The following is an 18,676-nucleotide window of genomic DNA, read 5'->3' as shown; positions in this document are numbered from 1 at the left end:
ATTCTTTCTCAGTGTTGTTGAAACATCTGCTAGTAGATGTTCTTGTATGTTTCTCAATAATTATCATTATCCACTTGCGACAAATAAGTAACATTTTGGAAGACATTAAGAGCATATATGAGGGAAAATTGGGGATCTGATATTGCGTGGCTATTTCTCTTGTTAAAATAAAATGTGATTAATGATTATTTTAATTATTGTACTTGATGTTTCTGCAATAACAAACAGTTGTTCAATGTGATTTTTTTTTCATCCATTGTTCTTTTCAGCAATACTTTTATGTGCTGGGAAACAAATGTGTTCATTTAGAATAGAACAATCATTGAAAAATAGGCTATTCACTAGTTTCAGTTGCATGTAAAAATACTTGTGAAAAGTTAAAAATCAGAACAAAAATCAATTAACCTTAAATGGAATTTGATCTCAAATACACACTTTCATGTTAACATTGGAGTACTTGTCTGCAAGTTTTAAGATGGTTATCTCACTGCAAAAGCTTTACTGTGCAGAATGTGAATTAGAACCAATCTTGAAATTATTGGATTTCTCCTCAAAATCTGAAATTCATGTAATGCCATCTGTTCAGAAACAGTGTTGTTATTCTAAAATTGTATGATTTTTGGCCAACCGGCCTGTAATTTCTCAGATTATCCTTGTTGCTTTTCTTTAACAAGGAACATCATGAACTATTCTCCAGCCCTCTGGGACCTTTTCTGTGACAAATGAGGATATGCAGATTTTGTACAAGGCCCCAATAATTTCCTCACCTTCCTCACTGAGTATTCTAGAACAGATCCCACCAGGTCCAGCTGACTTGTCTACTTTAATGCTTTTCAAAAGATCCAACATCTTTTTTATATTGACATGCCCTAGAATATCAACATACTACTCTCTGGACTCACAATCCACCATTTGCTTCTTCTTTGTGAGTACCGATGCAAGTTATTCATTAAGACCTCACCCACTTCCATTGGCTCCGTGCATAAATTTCCTTCTTTGTCTTTGAGTAGATCTATCCTTTCTATAGCTACCACTTGCCCTTTATATACATACAAAGTGCCTTGGGATTTTCCTTAATCTGTTTGCTGAGGACATTTCATGGCCCCTTTTAGCCCTTCTAACTCCATGTTTAAGTTCTCTCCTGCTTTGTTTATATTCTTTGAGGACTGTGTCACTTTCCTAATATCTTTTTCTTATATGCTAATGCCAATTATTAAGAGTTAATTATTTCAACAACTAAGGCAGTATTTTATGAGTGGTGGGGCTGTCAAAAATGTCACCCTTAACTCTCAGCCAATTTACATTGAGGTCCCGATTTGAAGAGCTGCTGGTTTATCTTGTCACACTTGTGCCACCTGATTCAGTGGGTACAGCTGGGATTGCATTCAGTTAGGAGCTGGATGACAGGTAAATTAATTGGGGATTCTTGGTGCGATGGAAGGACTCTGTAAAGTGGGGACTGAGATGAGGATGTGCTGCACAGGCTTGATGGACAGAGCTTTGGGAGACAGCTCCCTTTGATTTTAGCCAAAGGCCCAAACAGGTTTACCTGTCAGGCTTCCTGCTCATTGCCAGCCACTTCCTCACAGTGGAAAATTGTGGCTGGAAAGAAGTGACCCTTACATAACTGTTAGTTGACCACTTAAGAGCCTTGATTGGTAGAAAGTAGCAAGGCGGCCAGAGATGTTGATTTCTACTCAGCAAGTGGTAATCAGACCAGGAACAAGTAGGTGAATAGGAAGCGTGAAAGGCATCTACTGTATTTGATGGTGGTCCCCCCTCCGCAAATTTCAAATAACCCATAGGAGACTGCAAAATTCTTCTTCCCATGTAATATAGAAGTGGTTGAGTGTTCTTCATTTAGAAGCAAGAAAGACCTTTCGTGATTTAGTTATTGTTCATAAATTCAGATTAATAACAATGCAGGAAGGAAGCAAGGAGATGTATTCATTTTATCTGGTTAGGTTTGTTCTGACTGATTAACCACTGACTCTACCTAATTGATTGCGTCACGCTTATCAAATTGGAAGTAAGTTTTGCACTGAACATAATTCCTCATACATTTACCACATGAGGAAAGTTTTGAAGATTTTCTTTGAACTATGTGTGTATGATAAGGGAAAGAATAATGGAATAGGAATAGCAAAATCAAAATGTTGCCAACTTTTGAAGGTCTGGATCTGCCTTTGCAAGGAATTGTTTTCATAAACCCTGGACAGGATTTGTCTGCCTCAAGGTCTTTAATGGTTCCTGTCAGTTGAAAACAGCTGCGAAACATCTGGCATCTATTTTTCCGTATCACTTGGAAAGAATTTCACATGTAAATAAAACCAATATAAAAGCACAGCCCTGTGAACACTAACTCTTGCGCACTGGATCTAGAAAAGCACAATGGATTCCCTGTATAAAGTTACTAGGCTGTTGGTAAGCTATAACATTTTTGTATGTTTGGTAAGCTGCAAGTTATTTTTCCATCCCTAAGAAAGTATGCATTGTTTATGAGTCTATAAACAAGTATGTATTTAGACAGTATATTGTTCATAATCTGATAAATGCCTTCCTCAATAGACAAGTAACTATTGATATATTGACTACAGTATTTAAATTTGGCTTTAAGTTGAAAACTGCCAATAAAAGTTTGAGGCTAAGTGCAGAAAGACAATCCATTAATTCTTGTGTCTCTGATACTATATTTTACTCATTAAGCAGATAAATGTGTAAGGTCCAATAGTACTTAAAATAATGATTATTGCTCCCTCGTTTATATGGGAAAATCTTTTGAAATATTTTACTTGTGAAACACGAAACACAGCAAGGCATGCCACATTTTCCTCTAATCAGGCAATTTGGAGGGCAGTGGTGGGCGATTCACCAAAATCAAATCCCTTGAAACCCAAGGTAAGCTGGCAGACAATTACAGGCCAGCAGTTCTTGCAGTTGGCATCCCCAAAGATCCTTAGACAGCACCTTCTAACCCATGACCACTTCCACCTAGAAGGACAAGGGCAGCAGATACATGGGAACACTACCACCTGTAAGTTCCCCTCCAAGATGCTCACCATTCTGACTTGGAAATGTATCACTGATCCTTCACTGTGACTGGGTCAAAATCTGGAATTGCCTCTCTAAGGACATTGTAAGTCTACCCACAGCACATGAAGTGCAATTTAAGAAGGCAGTTCACCATCAACTTCTCAAGGCAACTAAGGGCAGGCAATAATTGCTGGCCAGCCAGTGATGTCTGCATCCCATGAGTGGATAAAATAACATTAAATTCAAATCTTGGTACATCTTGGCAGAATCACAATACACTGAATTATCTTATTTTTAGTGCTGTTATTGAAAGTGGTTCTTCTATACAGAATGTTTAAGGAGCTTATATTTTTATTCTAAGAACAGTATCTGAACTTGTTATTTTACTAATTATTTTAATTTAATATTAAGTTTCTAGTTCAAATTGGCCTTCGGGAGGTACATCGTCAATTAGCAGTGGAATAAAAACCAAAGGCACGGCAGATGTGTACAGTAAATTCAGACCTGTGAAAAGAGTTTCACCTCTGAAGCACCAACCAGAAAGCCCTGAAAATGATAGAGATACTGAACAGCATAAACTCAAGAGTAACTATCAAAAGCAAGATGATACTGAAAATCCAAGTGAGCCTGATACCTTCTGTTACAACAATGGACAGTTATTTAAAATCAAAGACACTGGCACCAGCATTTTGCTTGGTGAACTTGAACATTATGATTTGGATATGGATGAAATTTTGGATGTGCCTTACATTAAATTAAACCACTTTCCTTCCCAAAGATGTAGTCCTTACACAAAGGTTGCCTCAGAGAAAATGCCAGGCATGGAAATGAGAGATGATGGCAGCAGGTTCTGCTCAGCAGTGAAGCATGAGAACTCACCAACCAACGTAACACAGTTTTGTATTCTGTCACCAGTAAATAGTTTGGAGTTGAGGAGAGCAAAACCAGTTGTCACAAAACCTCACAAGCAAGCAACTGGCAGCTTAGAGGGCTCTGAATCACCAAATGGCTGTAATGTAATATGTAATGCTGAAGCTGAGGAAAAAGATTTGGCTAGCAGAACTTCAAGTTTGTTTGTTAATTCACATGGACACAAGATGAGTGGTACACTGCAAAACTCTCGACCAAAGACATTGTCTCTGCAAACCCCAGCTGAGAGCAAACTAGAAGAAGGAAATACTAATAAAAATGGGATTAGCATGGGAAGATCTGGAGAGACAAGTGAGGAAGCAAAAAATGTCAAAAGTATTTTAAACATAGTCAGAGAAGGACAGATTTCATTGCTGGTAAGTAAACTATTGCAATTGTTTGTAAATGTTTTAAAAATGCATAGTAACAAAAAAGAAAACTGGTTGGATACTAAAGTCAAGTTTTTATTTTTCGTTCTGATTTTTTTTAACTCTGTGCCAATTATAGAATTGCCTGTGTGCTGAGAGTCCCAGGAATTTTCAACATTGCTCTAGAACAAAATTGAAGATGGCTTTTTAGCAATAATTTTTAATTTTTTGAAAGCTAAACCTACTTCAGAATTTTATGCATAAATGTTGCATCATTATCTGATTTATTACTCCAACTGAGAAAGCAGCACATTTTTTCGTGGTCAATAAAGCTTTCTAATTGCTATAAAAGTACAGTAAATTGAAGTTTGTGTTGTATTGCTGATGTTTTAAGTGAACATTGATTGCTTGCCCCAAAAAGGTCAATTTTTTAAGAGCACGATTATTTTCAGGAGGTACCACAATTGTGTTATTGAGGATCACTTCCCTACAGTTATTTCCAAATTAGCTGTGAATCTGACTGAATTCATGATGAAAACACTGGGGCCTCTCTCATACTTTGGTATTCGTGAGAATTTGTGACGTTACAAGTTTGTACAACAGTGCCATAGTTACTTAACCTTTATCCAAGGTTCTGGCCAGTTCCAGCTTTGCAATTAAGCAGTTTGCTAATCTGTTTCCAAATAAGCTGCTTTTGAATGACAACACAATATAAAGCTGAAGTTGGGTAATAACTTGGATTAAGTGTTCTGCCTTATTTTGAATAATTTTTACAATAAATTCTGAGGCTCCCTGTTAATTGCAGGGTTCTGTCATCATCATTTCAAAATATGTTCTTAAAAGTATTATTTACCTCTTTGGGGTCTGTATGTTTAAAGTTTCAGGAACAATTAAAATGCAATTTCTTGGACTTTGTATGAATACTTCTGGTGTGCCAGTGAATGAGTTCAAGAAATATGGAGTGATAAGTTGGCCATAAGTAAATTGTACCTAATGAAGGTAAAGAAGAAAGTCCTCCTCCCAAGTCTACAAATAAAATATATTGCTCAACATAGTCTGGGATTGCCTCCTTGAGCACAACTTGTAAATCAGATCTGTAAATGCACCCAATATCTGTCAATATTAAGTTTTGTTCAAATTTCCTCGAAACTTCACTACAAGCAGTACAAATAATCAGAATCAAATGAAAACACTGAACTTGCATCATAGCATATACATTAGAGGTTAGTTTTCAACTCCTTTCCCCATCATTCATACACTTGGGGGGCTTTTAATCAGATAAACTTCAGTTTTAATATAGTGTGCGAATGGAAAATAAAGAAGGTCTTAAAGGAAGTATACATAACGTTATACAACAATGGTGGGGCCATCATTATAAAAGGTGGCATATTCAAAGTTGGACACCAATTAACAATTGAGATTTGGACATATTATGCCTGTACGAGTAACTCACATAGAACTCAAATTTCCACAATTTCCTGGGCATTTTGATTGGTGTTTCAATTGTGTATCTATCTTGATGCAAATATACAGGAACTGTATCACAAACCGCGGGCTGTCTTTGTAGCATAAATCCAGTGTGCTAGTACTTCAAAGTTCGCTTTTGTTCTGACAGAAAAAAGGTAAAAGTATCTAGTGTGCTAATACTTATGTTTTATTCAATTTCAGAACATTGCGAATATCGTGTTCATGTTAGATTTTCTTTCTAAAATATAAGGGTAAAAAGCCGTTCAGTTGCTTTGGGGAAATAATACAACAACAACCTGATGAATCCTCCATAAAATTTCACTATATTATCACAATCCAGCTTAGTTCAATAATAGTTTGTAAACTGAGCTCTACTTTTATTTTTTATTATTTGTTCATGCAATGTAGGAGTCACTGTGTGGGTCAGCATTTATTGCCTATCCAAATAGCCCTTGAAGTAAGTGGCTTGCTTTCAGAAGATATTTAAAAGTCAACCACATTGCTGTGGGTTTGGAGTGACCAGTGGAGTGCCACAAGGATCGGTGCTGGGTCCTCTACTTTTTGTCATTTATATAAATGATTTGGAAGCGAGCATAAGAGGTACAGTTAGTAAGTTTGCAGATGACACCAAAATTGGAGGTGTAGTGGACAGCGAAGAAGGTTACCTCAGATTACAACAGGATCTTAACCAGATGGGCCAATGGGCTGAGAAGTGGCAGATGGAATTTAATTCAGATAAATGCGAGGGTGCTGCATTTTGGGAAAGCAAATCTTAGCAGGACTTCTACACTTAATGGTAAGGTCCTAGGGAGTGTTGCTGAACAAAGAGACCTTGGAGTGCAGGTTCATAGCTCCTTGAAAGTGGAGTCGCAGGTAGATAGGATAGTGAATAAGGCGTTTGGTATGCTTTCCTTTATTGGTCAGAGTATTGAGTACAGGAGTTGGGAAGTCATGTTGCAGCTGTACTGGACATTGGTTAGGCCACTGTTGGAATATTGCATGCAATTCTGGCCTCCTTCTTATCGGAAAGATGTTGTGAAAAGATTACAAGGATGTTGCCAGGGTTGGAGGATTTGAGCTGTAGGGAGAGGCTGAACAGGCTGGGGCTGTTTTCCCTGGAGCGTCGGAGGCTGAGGGGTAACCTTATAGAGGTTTACAAAATTATGAGGGGCATGGATAGGGTAAATAGGCAAAGTCTTTTCCCTGGGGTCGGGGAGTCCTGAACTAGAGGGCATAGGTTTAGGGTGAGAGGGAAAAGATATAAATGAGACCTACGAGGCAACATTTTCATGCAGAGGGTGGTACGTGTATGGAATGAGTTGCCAGAGGAAGTGATGGAGGCTGGTACAATTGCAACATTTAAGAGGCATTTGGATGGGTATATGAATAGGAAGGGGCAGATGGGACTAGATTGGGTTGGGATATCTGGTCGGCATTGATGGGTTGGACCGAAGGGTCTGTTTCCATGCTGTACAACTCTATGACTCTATGTAGACCAGACCAGGTGAGGACGACAGGTTTCCTTCCTAAGGACATCAGTGAACCAGATCTGTTTTATGACGATCTACAATGTTTATATGGTGGCTATGCTTTATTCTGCTGCTTTTTTAAAATCTGGGTTTTTACTGAATTCCTATTCACAGACACAAGCCCAAGTGCCCAGAACATTAGTCAGGCTCACCAGATTTCTTACCCAGTGACCTTAACAAAATGCCAGTTGCTCCAGGACATTTCCTGCATATTTTTCTAAATGTGTACTGCACTAGCATTTACTTCCTTGTTGTCAAAAAGTGCTACTACTATGATTCACAAAATTTTTGTTCCGTCACCTGACAAGAGAAAACGAATGGCATGCTGATCAAATCTACGATCAGATAAATTAAGTTTTCTCACATGCCAGCACCAGTAACTCACCTTTGAATTGTATTTATCCCTTTGTGTCAAAGAATGGGATTTTCGATTCACTCCTAAAATAAAATTAACTAGAGATTGAAAGAATTACTGGAGTTTACATGGAAACTCCATTTAAAACAAAGACTTCTGGCAGAGTCAGGAAGCACCTTTCATATTTTTTCATGATTTATCTTGGTTCCAAAGTGACATCTCAACATTTGCAGCATACAAAATCAGAACAGAAATACACCTTCAAGCTTGCTCCACTATTCAGTAAGATCCTTTTCTCTTGTTTGTCCTTCTTAAATATCAAATATCTTTGAATATTCAGTTCTCAAATCTAGTCATCATGCAGCCAAGTTTCTGGCAATTAGATCATACTCATACACCCCTATTTGTGCCTTTGGATCACCTATCTTGTTGTGAATACCATGCATTCAGGTAGAGTGCCCTTTGTCATTTTGACATCATTCCAGTTTTGAAACATATTCAATGCTCAGCTTTGTTTCTCCTGTCTCCACAATGTCTAATTTTATCAAACCTCAGGGAATTATCTTCGAAAGGTATTTTTCTTACTTGTCTGAAACCATTCAATACTTCCTAGATATGCCTATTTAGGTCACTTAATTTGACAAAGAACTGCAATGCTATGTTTAAAAACAATTCAATAAACAGGCCCCTTTTGATTAATGTAACAAAGTTTAATTGAAACAAATTCTCTGCATGTACTCAAGAGTTAAATTATGCTGCAAATTGAACAGGTATGGCATGCCAGCTGAACTCTTTATGCCATGTCAACCCAGAGTTGCAGTTTAAGTATTGTGATCTTTTGCCAACCAGTTTCATTTTTTGATATTTCACTTCCAGTTTCGTGACATTTTATGAAGTATGAGCTCTGTCTAAAGCATACATATAGAATGATTATAGAAAGATGTTGATAAGGCACTGACTAACGTCAGACAAAAATATAACAAAGAAAAATGTTATCTACAATTTGAAAGCCTTACAAGGCTGTACAGATCGTAGCACAATAGATTCAAGACAACAGAGCAAATAGCTTAAAATTGTGGGAACTCAGTGACCTTTCCATTGTCCCTGACTCCTTCACGTGCAGGAAGTGTGTCCAGCTGTAGCTCCTGTCTGATCGCCTGACAGCTCTGGAGCAGCAGCTGGATTCACTTTAGAGCATCCACAAGGCTGAGGGAATAGTGGATAGCAGATTCAGTTAGTTGGTCACACAGCAGATAAAAATCACTGAGGAAGATAGGGAATGGGTGACAACCAGACAGAGGAAAAGTAGGAAGGCAGTCCCTCCAAAACAGATGTACGCTGTTGGGGGAAATAGCTCACAAAGTGAAGGCGGCAGTAGCCAGGTTCATGACACTGTGGCTAGCACTGCTGCACAGGTGGGCAGGAGAAAGAGTGGCAGAGCTATAGTGATAGGAGATTCAGTTGTAAGAGGAATACATATGTGTTTCTGTGGCAAACAAGAGTCCAGGATGGTACAAGTGTCAAGGATATTTCAGAGCTGCTGCAGGACATTTTGGAGGGGGAGGCTCAACAGCCAGCTGTCGTGGTGCGTATAGGCACCAAAAGTATAAACTTGAAATAGAATGAGGCCCTTCAAACTGAAATTAGGGAGTTGGGAGTTAAAGTAAAAAGTAGGACCTCAAAGGTAGTAATTCTAGGATTGCTACCTGTGCCACGTGCTAGTCAGAGAGTAGGAATGGCAAGATAGCTAAGATGAATATATAACTTAAGGGATGGTTCAAATTCCTGGGACATTGGAACTGGTTCTGGTGGAAGTGGGACCAGTACAAAGCAAATGGTCAGCATCTGGGCAAAACTGGAACCAAAGTCCTGGGGGGGAGTGTTTGCTTGTGCTGTTGTGGAGGGTTTAAACTAATATGACAGGGGTGATGGGAACCAATGCAAGAAACCGGAGGGAAGTAATGTGGGGACAGAAACAAAAGACAGTAATAGGAAAAGTGAAAGTGGAAGGCAAAGATAAAAATCAAAAAGGGTCACATTATATCATAATCCTAAAAGTCACAAAAATGAGCCTGAAGGTTCCATGTCACAATGCAAGGAGCATTTGTAATAAGGTGGATGAATTAACTGTGCGGACAGTTATTAGTGGATATGATGTAATTGGGATCATGGTGACTTGGTTCAGGATGACCAAGGATAGGAACTCAATATCCAGGGATATTCAATTTTCAGGAAAAATAGAAGAAAAGGAAAGGGAGGTAAGGTAGGCGTTGCTGGGTTAAGGAGGAAATTAACACACTAGCAAGGAAGGACATCAGTCTGTTCAGTGTTGAATCTGTATCGGTAGAGCTATGGAACACCAAAAGGGAAAAAAAAACGTTAGTGGGAGTTGTGTACAGACCACAAAACAGTGGTTGTGAGGTTGGGGATGGCATCAAACAGGAAAATAGAGATATGGACAATAAGGGTACAGCAATTATTATGGGTGAATTAAATCTGTGTATTGATTGGACTAACCAAACTGGTAGCGATGCGATGGAAGAAGATTTCCTGGAATGTTTGAGGGATGTTTCCTCGACAAAGATGTTGAGGAACTATCTGGACAGCAGACCATCCCAGACTGGGTATTGTGTAATGAGAGATGATTAATTAGCAATCTTGTGGTACAAGATCCTTTGGAGAGGAGTGACCATCATATGATAGAATTCTTCACTAAGATGGAGAGTGACACAGTTAAATCTGAGACTAGGATCCTGAAGTTAAAGAAAGCTAACTTTGATTGTATGAGACATGCATTGGATAAGCTGGCCAAGGATACTTAAGGATTGACGATGGCAGACATTTCAAGAACAAATGGATGAAGTACAACAATTTTACATCCCTGTCTGGTGTAAGAGTAAAACAAGGAAGGTGGCTCAACTATGGCTAACAAGGCAAATCAGGAACAATGTTAAAAGTTAAAGAGGAGGCCTAGACCTTAATCAGACAAAGCAGCAAACCTGAGGCCTGGGATAAATTTAAAATGCAACAGAGGAGAATAAAGGGTTTAGTTTGGAAAGGGAAAATAGAATACAAGAGTAAGCTTGCGGAAAACACAAAAACTGACTGCAAAAGCTTCTATAGATATATGAAGAGAAAAAGACTAGTGAAGACAAATGTAAGACCATTACAGTTAGAATCAGGTGAATTCATAATGGACAACAGAGAGATGGCAGATCAGTTGAACAAAGACTTCGGACCTATCTTTACGAAGGAAAACACAAATAACCTTTCAGAAATGCCAGAGGACAGGGGATCCAGTGTGAAGAGGAACTGAAGGAAAGCCTTACTCTTCAGGAAGCGGAATTGGGGAAATTGATGGGATTAAAATCCTAGGAGTCCCGAGAGCCTGATGCTTTACATCCCAGAGTACTTAACAAATTGGCCCTAGAAATAGTGAACACACTTGGTGATCATTTTCCAGCATTCTATAGACTCTGGAAGAATTCCATTGGACTGGAGAGTAGCTAATATAACACCGCTTTTTTAAAAAGGAGAGAAAAAAACACAGCGAATTATAGGCTAGTTAGCCTGACATCAGTGGTGGGGAAGATGTTGGAGTCAATTATTAAGGATGTAATAACTGAGTATTTGGAAAGTGGTCACAGGGAGGTGATGGTCTTGTAGTATCTCTGGACTGTTAATCCAGAGACCCAGGTAATGTCCTGGGGACTTGGGCTCGAATCCTGCCATAGCAGATGGTGGAAGTTGAATTCAATAAAAATCTGGAATTAAGAGTCTAATGATGACTATGAATCCATTGTCAATTGTTGGAGAAATGCATATGGTTTACTAATGTCCTTTAGGGAAGGAATCTGCCATAGTTTCCTGGTCTGACCTACATGTGACTCCAGACCCACAGCAATGTGGTTGACTCTTAACTGTCCTCTGGGCAATTAGGGATGTGCAATCAATGCTGGCTTAGCCAGAGACACTTTCATGGAATGACTGTAAATGAATTTTAAAAAGACCAATCCAAGTCAGCGTGGATTCACTAAAGGGAAATCGTGCTTGACTGGTCTTCTGGAATTTTTTTGAGGATGTGACCAGTAGAGTGGACGAGGGTGAATCAGTGGATGTTGTGTATCTGGACTTATAAAAGGCTTTTGACAAGGTTCCACACAAGAGATTAGTAAGCAAACTTACAGCTTGTAGAATCAGAGGTAAGGTATTGATGTGGATAGAGAACTGGTTGACAAACAGGAAACAAAATGTTGGAATAAATGAGTCCTTTTCAGAGATGCAGGTAGTGATGAGTGAGATATCGCAGGGTTCAGTGCTGGGACCCCAGCTGTTCACAATATATATTACCGATTTGGACGAAGGAATTGAATGCAGTATCTCCAAAATTTGCAGATGACACTAAGCTGCATGGTAGTGTGTGCTGTGAGGAGGATGCTAAAAGGCTGCAGAGTGACTTGGACCCAGGCTGGCTGAGTGGGCAAATACAATTAGAATTCCTACAGTGTGTGGAAACAGGCCTTTCGGCCCAGCAAGTCCATACTGACCCTCTGAAGACTAATATACCCAACCTACACATCCCTGAACACTATGGGCAATTTAGAATGGTTAATTCACCTAACCTGCACATCTTTGGACTGTGAAAGGAAACCCATGCAGACACGGGGAAAACGTGCAAACTCCTCACAGACAGATACCTGAGGCTGGAATTGAACCTAGGTCCCTGGCGTTGTGAGGCAGCAGTGCTAACCACTGAGCCACCATGCTGCCCCAGCAGCAAATACTTGGCAAATGCAATATAATGTAGATGCTTATGAGGCTGTCCACTTTGGTGGCAAAAATAGGAAAGCAGATTATTATCTCAATGGTGGCAGTTTAGGAATAAATGAGATTCAAAGAGACCTGGATGACATAGTGAAACAGTCGCTGAAGGTTGCCATGCAGGTGTAGAAGGTGGTGAGAAAAGCTAATGGCATATTGGCCTTCATTGAGAGAGGATTTGAGTGTAGGAGTGGAGATGTCTTGTTGTAGTTATACAGGCTTGGTGAGGCCACACCTTGAGTATTATATGCAGTTTTGGTCTCCTAGTCTGAGGAAGGACATTCTTTGCTATTGAGGGAGTCCAGCGAAGATTCACCAGGCTGATTCCCAGGATGGTAGGATTGACATATGAAGAAAGACTGGATCGACTAGGTTTGTACTCACTGGAATTTAGAAGAATGGGATCTCATAGAAACATAAATTCCTGATAGGACAGGACAGGCAAAATGTGGAAAGAAGGGTCCTGATGTTGGAGAAGTCCAAAACTAGAAGTCACGGTCTATTCGATTAGCTGTACTGGTCCTCACCCGTAACGACTTCTGCGAATCCTCCCACTTCCTTCAGACCAAAGAGGCAGCCATGGGCACCCACATCAGCCCCAGCTATGTGCTTCTTCATCGGATACATGGAAGAATCCATCTTCCATAATTAGACTGGCACTATTCCCCACCTTTTCCTCTGCTACATTGATTACTGTATCGGCATTACCTTGTGCTCCCACAAGGAGGTTGAACAGGCCATCAACTTCATGAACACCTTCCACCCTGACCTTAAATTCACCTGGACTATCTTGGACATCTCCCTCCTCTTCCTGGACCTCTCCATCTCCATTCGGTGACTGACTCAACACGGACATCTACTTTAAACCCACCGACTCCCACAGCTACCTGGACTACACCACCTCCTCCCATATCCCCCTCCTGTAAAAACACTATCCTTACTCCTAATTCCTCTGCTTCTGCCATATCTGCCCCCAGGAGGAGCAATTTGACTCTAGAACATTCCAGATGGCCTCTTACTTCAAGGACTGCAATTTCAACTCTCACATGATCAACAATGCCTTCCAGCGCATCTCCTCCACTTCCTGCACCATTTCCATTGAACCCCACCTCTCTAATAGCCACAAGGATAGAACCGCCTGGTCCTCACCTTCCACCCCACCAGTCTCCAGATACAGCGGATCATCCTCCGCCATTCCCAACACCTACAAATTGACCCCACCACCAGAGATATATTTCCCTCCACACCCCTATCAGCATTCTGCAGAAACCATTCCCTCAGCAACTCCCTTGTTAGGTCCACACCTCCCACTAACCCACCCTCCACTTCCAGCCCCTTCCCTTGCCACCACAAGAGGTGTAAAACATGCACCAACACCTTCCCTCTCACCTCCATCCAAGGCACCAAAGGATCTTTTCACATCTGCAGAGATTTTTCTGCACATCCAAACACCTCATCTATTGTGTCCATTGCTCTCGATGTGGTCTCCTCTACACTGGGGAGACAGGACGCCAGCTTGTGGAATATTTCAGAGAACAACTCTGGGACAACCCCACAGCCCTGTGGCCCACCACTTCAACTCCCCCTCCCACTCGGCCAAAGATATGCAAGTCCTGGGTCGCCTCCACACCAAATCCTAGCCACTCGACGCCTGGAGGAAGATGTCTCATCTTCTGCCTTGGGACCCTCCAACCACACGTTGATTTCACCAGTTTCCTCATCTCCCATCCCCTCACCTCATCACAGATCCAACACTCCAACTTGGCACCACCCTCTTGAACTGTCCTGCCTGTCCATCTTCCTTCCCACCTACCTGCTCCATCCTCCACTCTGACCTATCATCATCCACCCCCCCACATGCATCTTCCTTTCACCTGCCAAGCTTGCTTCCCCCCAGCTTCATCTTTTCCAGCACCACACTTATCAAATCTGATCCCCAGCACCTGTAGTCCTGACTTTCTCCTGGTCGCAGTCTACCAGACTAAGAATAAGGGATATGCCGTTCAAGACTGAGATGAGAAAGAATTTCTTCACTGAGAGAGTTGTCAAACTGTGGAATTCTCTACCATAGGCAGCTGTTGGGGCAAGTTCATCAGGTCTTTTCAAGAGGGAGCTGGACCTGCCCCCTACAGCTAAAGGGATCAAGGGATATAGAGTCCCTTGATTAGAGTCCCAGGGATATAGAGTCCCTGGGTTACTGAAATTGCATGATCAGCTATGATCATATTAAATGATGTTGCAGGCTAAAAAGGCCAAAAGACCTAACCCTGCACCTATTTTCTATGTTTCTATTATCATTCGAAAAGCCTAGCATATTAGAAGGACATGAATTGAAGGGTTTGTCATAATCTTTCAATGTTCTGTATGTACAGGGGAAGTACCAGAGAAGTATAGGAGTTGGGAGGTCAGGTTGCAACTGTACAGGACATTGGTTCGGCCACTTTTGGAATATTGCGTGCAATTCTGATCTCCTTCCTATCAGAAGGATGTTGTGAAACTTGAAAGGGTTCAGAAAAGATTTACAAGGATGTTGGAGGATTTGAGGCTGAACAGGCTGGGGTGACCAATTAGAGGTTTATAAAATCATGAGAGGCATGGATAGGATAAATATTCAAGGTCTTTTCCCTGGGGTGGGGGAGTTCAGAACTAGGGGGCATAGGTTTAGGGTGAGAGGGGAAAGATATAAAAGGGACCTAAGGGGCAACTTTTTCACAGAGTGGGTAGTGCATATATGGAGTGAGCTGTCAGAGGAAGTGGTGGAGACTGGTGCAATTACAGCATTTAAAAGGCATGTGGATGGGTATATGAGTAGGAAGGGTTTAGCAGGATGTGGGCCAAGTGCTGGCAAATGGGACTAGATTAGGATAGGATATCTGGTCGGCATGGATGAGTTGGGCCAAAGGGTCTGTTTCCATGCTGTACATCTCTATGACTCTAAGATGAATAACAAATGTGACAACAAAGGTTGCAGGAGATTTCTGGTAATCACATGCTGGTCAGTTTACCTCAGGCATTGGCAGACGAAAAACATAGGGAAAACATAGATGGAAAGCATAGGCTGTTTCCATTGAAGAGAGCCAGCAGAGATTTATGAAATATCATTGATGATTAACATAATTACATTTTTTAAGTTACAGAAAGTTACTTAAAGGAATGTAATGGATGTGCTCTGTGTGAATCTTTTTTAAAGAAGGATTTCGTGAAGTCAGGGAGTCATACAGCATAGAAACATTTGGTCAACTATGTCAATGCCAACCAACTAACAAGAAACACACTAATTCTATTTCCTTGCATTTGGTCCATAGATTACTGTGCCCTGTCATTTTATGTGTTCATTCAGATGTTTCTTGAATATTGTGAGAGTATATGTCCCCACCACCCACTCAGACAACACGTTCCATAGTTCTACCACCATCTGGGTAGAAATTGTTTTTCTCCAATCTCCTCTCAACCACTTGCTCCTTATCTTAAACTTATTCCCTCTGATATTTAGGCGTGTCTACCATATGAAAGATTCTCACAATCTAGTTTGTGTCGCATAATTTTGTATATCTCAATCAGATCTCACCCAGCCTCACAGCCTCGAAGTGAAACAAATCCAGTCTATCTTGTCTCTCTTCTTAACTGAGATGTTTCATCCCAGGCAACATCCTGCTGAATCTCCTCTGCATCTTTCCCAGTCCAATTATGTCCTTCTAATAGTTTGGCAACCGGAATAGCACACAGTATTTCACCTGTGGTCTAACAAATGCTTTATAAAGTTGTAGTAAGACTTCCTTGCTCCTATATTCTACACCTTAGTTAATGAAGGCAAGCATCCTATCTGCCTTTTTCACACCCTATCTACCTATACTAACACCTTCAGAGATCTATGGACTTGTACACCAAGGTCCCTTTGTTCCTCAGTACTCCCTAGGGATCTGCTATTCATTGTGTATATCCTTCCAAAATGTGTAACCTCACACTTAGCAAGATTAAATTTCATCTGTCATCACTGTCCAATTTGCCAGCTGATCAATACCAGACTGTAGCCTGAGGCCATCCTCCTCACTATCAACAGCACCACCAATTTTTTGAGTCATGTACAAGCTTACTAATTATACTTTTACATTCACATTCAAGTCGTTAATGTAAATGACAGGCAGAATCTCTGGACCGATGCCTGTGGTACGCCGTTGGTCACAGGTTTCCAATCACAAACATATCCCTCCACCATCATTGTTTGTCTCCTATCTGCAAGCCAGTTTTGGATTCAGTTTGCTAACTTGCCTTGGATCCCTTGGGCTCTTACCTTTTGGACGAGCCTTCCATGTTGGACCTTGTTAAAGAACTTGCTGAAGTCCATGTAAACCACATCAACTGTACTACCCTGAATACAATTGAAAAATATTCATTTAAGACCTCACCCATGTCAACTAGCTCCACACACAGGTTGTACCTTTGGTCTCCAATAGGTCCTACTTATTCCCTGGTGAAATCCTCTTACTCTTAATATACTTATAAAATGTCCTGGGGTTTTTCTTGATCCTATGTAGATAGTATTCTGCAGACTCTCTTCACCATCCAAATGTCTTTTTTTAAGCAACGTCCTACACTACTATTCAAACTCCAATTTTGGATTGATCTCCCCTGGTTTTATTGCTCTGTACATGAACATAGGCTTCCTTCTGCTTCTTTATCAAACACTTGATATGCTTTGATGTCCAGAGTTCCCTCACCTTTCACTCTTAGAGGTACATACTGAACCTGAATTCTAACTATAATATTTTTAAAGACTCCTACTTTAGTTGTTGACTTACCTACAAGTAGCTGTTCCCAGTATTTTTGCCAGATCCTTTACAGTGATATTGAAATTGGCCTATCCAGTTTAGACACTTAATTTCTGTACTATCCTTATCCCTTTCCATAATGACTTTAAAACTTAGAGTTGAGGTCACTATCCTCAAAGTGCTCACCCATTGAAATTTCAACCCACTTTACTGGCTTCATTCGCTGGGATAGCTCTAGCACTGCCCCACCTCTGGTAGGACTATCTACATACAAGCACAAAAAGCTCTCCTGGATGCACTTAAAAAATTCCACCATATCTGATCCTTTCACATGAAGACGATCCAGTTAATGTTGGAAAGATTGAAATCCCCAACAAGTATAACGTTGTTTCTTACACACCTTTCTGAGATTTACCTGCATATCTGCTCCTCTCTTTCCCTCTGACTATTGGAAGGCCTGTACTATAATCGCAGTAATCACCCTTTTTTTTATTTCTACGCTTTAGCCTGATGGCCTCATTTGGATACCCTTCTTGGACATCCTCCTCACACACATACGCACACACATACACACCCGGTGGCTTGGGATGCCCTGTCACCCTTCTTCTAACCATGTCTCAGTGAGTGCAACAAGGTTTAAGAATTGACAACACCAATCCAAGGTAAACGGTTATCTTTCCAATTGTAGGGTAATACAATGATTTCCCCATTAGTCAGTGCTGGAATTATGATTTTTTATGAAACTGTGAAATGAAAAATAAAATATAATTTGCCACTTATGCATAACTAGACAATGGGTAAAAAGCAGGGTTGTTATCAGTCAGGTGGAGCAGGAGATGGACTAGCAGAATACAGACAAGTGTGAGGTTGATGAATTTTACGAGAAGGGATAGGGAGAGGCGGTATATATGAAATGGCACAGTTCTAAATAGTATGCAGAAACTGAGGGACTGGGGGAAATGTAAATCTGTGTAGATTTTGAACTTTGTGGAACATACTGAGAGTTTGTAAAAAGTTTACACTGAATCTTTATAACATCTTAGTTGGGCCACAACTCAGGTATTAATTAATTCTAGTCACTACATTTTGGGAAGAAGTTCAGATGACTTAAGAGAATGCAGAGAATTACCAGAATGATCTAGAGATGAGGGAGTTCAGCTACAAGGTTAGATTGAAGAAGCTAGTGTTGTTCTTGGAGGAAAGAAGACTGAGGGGAGATTTGATAAAAGTGTGGATAAGTATGGTCAGTTCAGATAAAGTAGACAAGAAAAAGCTGTTCCTTTTAGCTAATGGCACAAGGACCACAGAACTCAGATTTTAAAGTTTTCGTAAAAAGTGGTAATGGCTTGAAATTCATTTCCTGTGAGGATGGTCAAAGCAGGGACTTCAAAAGGGAATTGAATGGGTGCTCGAGGGAAACAAGCT

General features: G+C 40.5%; 1 protein-coding gene across 6 annotated transcripts in view; it reads left to right on the top strand.

Moving 5' to 3' along the window:
* sncaip (synuclein, alpha interacting protein) overlaps positions 1-18,676 on the top strand; it is a 121,479-nt gene that overhangs the window by 80,970 nt on the left and 21,833 nt on the right. For all 6 annotated transcript variants that reach the window (XM_087998203.1, XM_087998186.1, XM_087998175.1 and 3 more), the window contains one exon: positions 3,445-4,319. In XM_087998203.1, coding sequence (XP_087854329.1) covers positions 3,445-4,319 — 875 coding nt within the window. The remainder of the gene's footprint in view (positions 1-3,444; positions 4,320-18,676) is intronic.

This window comes from Chiloscyllium plagiosum, unplaced genomic scaffold, assembly GCF_037043375.1.
Source record: "Chiloscyllium plagiosum isolate Xiang-an unplaced genomic scaffold, Cpla_swu_hap1 HiC_scaffold_2, whole genome shotgun sequence".
In the NCBI taxonomy this organism is placed as follows: Eukaryota; Metazoa; Chordata; class Chondrichthyes; order Orectolobiformes; family Hemiscylliidae; genus Chiloscyllium; species Chiloscyllium plagiosum.
Note: the sequence above shows the minus strand (reverse complement) of the source record. Positions and strands in the feature narration are given on the sequence as shown.